The sequence below is a fragment of the Pinus tabuliformis genome, chromosome Q (genome assembly GCF_031772625.1).
Source record: "Pinus tabuliformis cultivar Carrire ecotype Pingquan chromosome Q, CPIR1, whole genome shotgun sequence".
NCBI classification, from domain to species: Eukaryota; Viridiplantae; Streptophyta; class Pinopsida; order Pinales; family Pinaceae; genus Pinus; species Pinus tabuliformis.
In genome coordinates, this window is record NC_142296.1 from 1,325,886,492 (window position 1) to 1,325,890,866 (window position 4,375).

At 35.9% G+C, this 4,375-nt stretch overlaps 1 protein-coding gene across 1 annotated transcript; it reads right to left on the reverse strand.

The window, feature by feature from the left end:
* Positions 1 to 1,407: 1,407 nt before the first annotated feature.
* Positions 1,408 to 2,465, reverse strand: LOC149224726 (uncharacterized). The gene is made up of 2 exons (XM_089388267.1): positions 1,580 to 2,465; positions 1,408 to 1,457 (listed from the first exon to the last, which is right to left on the reverse strand). Exons 1-2 carry the CDS (start codon positions 2,463 to 2,465, stop codon positions 1,408 to 1,410), a joined length of 936 nt encoding a protein of 311 aa, XP_089244393.1.
* Between the last annotated feature and the right edge of the window lie 1,910 nt (positions 2,466 to 4,375).

Here is a 4,375-nt window from a genome sequence, read left to right on the forward strand (position 1 = left end):
CTTTCGTGATGAAGCACTTGTTCATCTTGTAAGAATAATCATCATGCCTTGAAGAAAACTCATGATTTCTGGTTTAGTTACGAATAACCATAGATTGGTTATCATTTATTCTAAATTTATTTTGTCTTGCATGAATATAACAATTAGGCTCTCTCCAGAAACATTCCCAGGACTATTTGAATTGTTATTGTTATCTTCCCTCCTAGAGGAAACCTTATGCCCAGGAGAAAATACATGATTTCTGAAATGGTTTCCATTTACAAAGGAAGCCTGACCATTTATTCCAAAAACATTGCACGATGTATAACTGAAATGCCTTGACTTCCCATCAGAAGAAAAGGCTAAACTTCCCTTACTACATTTTTTATCTAACTTCAACTCTAGAGTTACGCAAAGCTACTAAACCACAACTTAATGAGGCAAATTGTGCAAACTTAGCCATCAGATGAACTAACAAAGAGTTGTCCATAGAATCAATAATCTTAGATCTTCAAGTAGTAGTAGCTTTGTTAGTCTCAGCAGAGGCACCTTTTGCAAACACTTTGAAAAAAAACAAGACATTTGGCTCAAATTCTCATATCTCTGTTATGAAAATAGACCTATTCAAATATAATACTCAGGTTTTGGCTCCATTTCACAACCTTTCTCAATATTTGTATCACTTTTTTTTTCATACAATTCTCAGGTTGTGAGATGCTAGAGACTTCTAGTGGCTCTACAACAAAGGGCAACCAAATAAAACTAAGCTCAATACAATAATTGTAATCTGGGTGCTCAATTAGCTTAGAGATACAATGCCTTATCTTCTATTTCTCAATGACATTAAATAGCTCGCATAAAGCTGTCCTATTTTCCAAACATTTGAAATGAAAACATGAGGTATTTCAACATTCTAATCATTTTAAAAAAATAATAATGTCTTCCCTTTGTAGATCCATCAGAAAATTTTATCAGGTGCCATCCAATTTTGCAATTTTAATCCCATGTTGGAATGTTTTTTAAGATTTTTAATATTTTAATTGTGCGATATTGGGCTACAGCATTAATCTCCAAAACAGTACCACGGGAAAATACCATGGTAATGCCAATACTAAGAATACTTGTATCATGGTAATACGTTGCTCATGAAATATGTAGGAAGCAAAAATAAACCAGAGAAAAATCACCAAAATGGAGTAACACTTTCCTTTCCTTGTTGAACTACATTATAGCTCTCTTCTCTACACAACTGATCATCATGGGAAGGCCTTCAAACTAGTGCAACATACCACCATCCAACATTCTATATGCATCACATGCAAGTCACATCTCCATCCTCACATATCCATGCTAGTATACATGCCAAAAACCATCTACACATCAACCATGTACAATCCACATGTAACCAAACATACAAAATCTAACCAACTATCCTACAACCCATGCTACCAGGTTGTCATCAATTCCAACCATTAAAACTGCAACACACATCAATGTTAACACAAGATCAACTACTCCTTATTTTTCTTCCTCACATTCTAAGATATTCTATATCTTGGATTTAGCTTCAAGTGCCATAATAAAAAATAATTAGACTCACCTTTGGAAGAATCCTCACTATCCGATTCTAGTGTGGAGCTATTCTCTTTGGAGTAGAGCCCCTTCTTCTTGAAGAAGTTCCTTTTTTGAAAATTTTGAGCTTTGTCTTTGGGCTTTTGGGCTCTATCCTTTCTTAAATTTTCTTTATAAGGACAATTAGAAGGGAAATGTCCAAATATTTCACACTCAAAACATTTGAAGGGTGACTTGCCTTTGTACTTCCTTAAACCACATTTTAGTTTCCCGACGAAGTGAAACAACTTCTGATCATATTCATAGCTAGAACATTCTCGTTGATCTTTGTGCTCCTTAGCCTTCTCAAAAACCTTGATAGCTACCTCCTTTGGTTCAACCTTCTCTTTACCTACTATCATCTCATAGGCTATGAGAATACCAAGTAACTGGTCCATTGTGATATTTTTCAAGTCTATCATTTCCTCGTTGGCTGAGATCTTGGCATTGAATCTCATAGGTAGAGATCTCAAAACCTTTTGAACAATTACTTCTTCTTTGATAGTTTCACCAAGTCCTCTAATCGTATTGGTTACTCCATCAACTCTGAGGAGATAACCTGGTATACTTTCTTCTTCACTCATTCTTAAGCTCTCAAACCTCATCCTGAATGTTTTAAGTTTGGCTTGCTTAACTTTGTCATCTCCTTCATGACTCTGATTAAGCTTGTAACACACTTCCTTGGCCGACTTACGGTGAACAACATTTACAACTCTAGATTGACAAAGACCAAAGAGAATGGAATTATTGGCCTTTTCATTATTTCCATACACATTTTTACCATCTGCATCTGTAAAAGGGACTGCAAGGACAAAAAAATCTATTATCACAAAGCTCCAAACATCTACTCCTAGGGACATGAGATAGGCTTCCATCCTGACTTTCCAAAAACACAGTTTGTCCCATCAAAGAATGGTATCATACTTGAGTAAGCATCCTAACTCACTTGTCTAGACATGATTCCTTATAGATCTACCTTCTAGTGGTTAAACTGTTCATAAAGGAACTTGGCTCTAATACCAATTTTTGGAATAAGGAATTACTAAGAGGGGGGGGGGGGGTATGAATCAATAATGGATATAAAATTTTAATTTTTAATCTTTTTTGAATTAACAATCACCAACATGAGTAGTTATACTTAAATGCATAAGAAATAGTGTAAATATTTCTCATGAACATATATCATCAATATAAACAACATACACGCATAGACACAAAGATTTAATGTGGAAACCCAAAAGGGAAAACGACCAAGCTATTTTTTATTTTTTTTGTGAGCACCCACTCATAGGAGGCCCCAACCCCCTTCAAATAATTTAGCAAGATACAACTTGTGAGGAGGTACCAACCTCTTATAAATGCAATCCACAATTTGCTTCAACCAACTGTTCTATTTTCATACAATTTTCAAATTGAGTAACAAAGGCTTAGTATAGTTACACAAAAATATAGAAACTTGATCCACTGTCACACACAAATCCTTCCTCTTTGATCTGTAATCATTCTTTACTTTACACACTTCATTGCTCCATTATCTCTGCCCTCGAACCTTAATTAGTCACTTTAATTATTAGCTCTCGGCCACCATATCGCTTATGCACACACTTAGTCTTTTATAACAATCCACACTCTTCACACAACATACAATAATTCTTTCCCCACATGACTCAGTGTTTTATGATATTTTTTTCACCGACAACATAGTGAACAATGAACATTGTTAGCTCATTAACTACCACATTCAATGCATAATATGGCTCACTAGTCTTCAATTAAGAACATGCATATTGTATCATTTTACTCAACCAACTGACACTAGTATAGTCTCCATTCCATCTTTGTAAGGCTTCTCTTAGTTTGTTGGCACGCTATTACATATATTTAATGCTCAACATGGCTCTATTTAATGTAGACATTGCACCGTTAATTTTTTGAGCCTTCGTAGCCCTCGTTTCCTTACATCCCAAATATAAGAAAATTCCATTGATTCTAGCATAACGTTTTATCATAGGTTGTACCAAATCTAGTGACCCTTCAGTTGTAGCATAACTGTGAAATATAAAGGATCATTATCCATAGTGCTAGCCCATTCAAGCTTTTAACCATATGACCTTGTGTAATAAGATCACAAGTTCTCTTTGAATTCACACGACGTTTTTCTACAAAATCACCATCAAACGTTGTATCTAGTACATAAGTCCTTGGTCATATAACATGCAAAAGCATCACATAACCAAGACTTCAGTACACCTTCTAATATAGGTCAAAATTTTGGAAGGTCATGAGATGGCCTACTTCACATGATATGCACCAATGTTTACCTCCAACTGTCAGAATAGACATAGAGGATTGACATGGGTCCATATCCACCTTTTTGATCCATTTTATTCATTCTGCACCGAAATCCAAACACACGGAAAAAATTCACAAAACGACTCCTTGGCACAAACTTTGAGGTCCTGCTGCTTCATCATCTTATGTCATGCTAACACCATCTACCACCTTGGCTACCACCCTTTTTAGTTGTATGCCTACACAAAGTCCCACATAGGTCAAAGGTTGGGGTTGACCTTATGACATTTTGTAGAAACCTCTTGAATTGGATGACTATTGACTAATCCACGGGCTCGACTAGGTGTTGGTCCCACACAGGTTGGGGGTTGGAGAGGATTTCCCTTTTGAACTTACACTATACGACCTGAACTCTGACTAGGCCCAAATTGCCTAATTGCCGAACTTGCTCCAGAAAACACCTAAGTCCCGAGTCAATGAAATTTTTAACAAA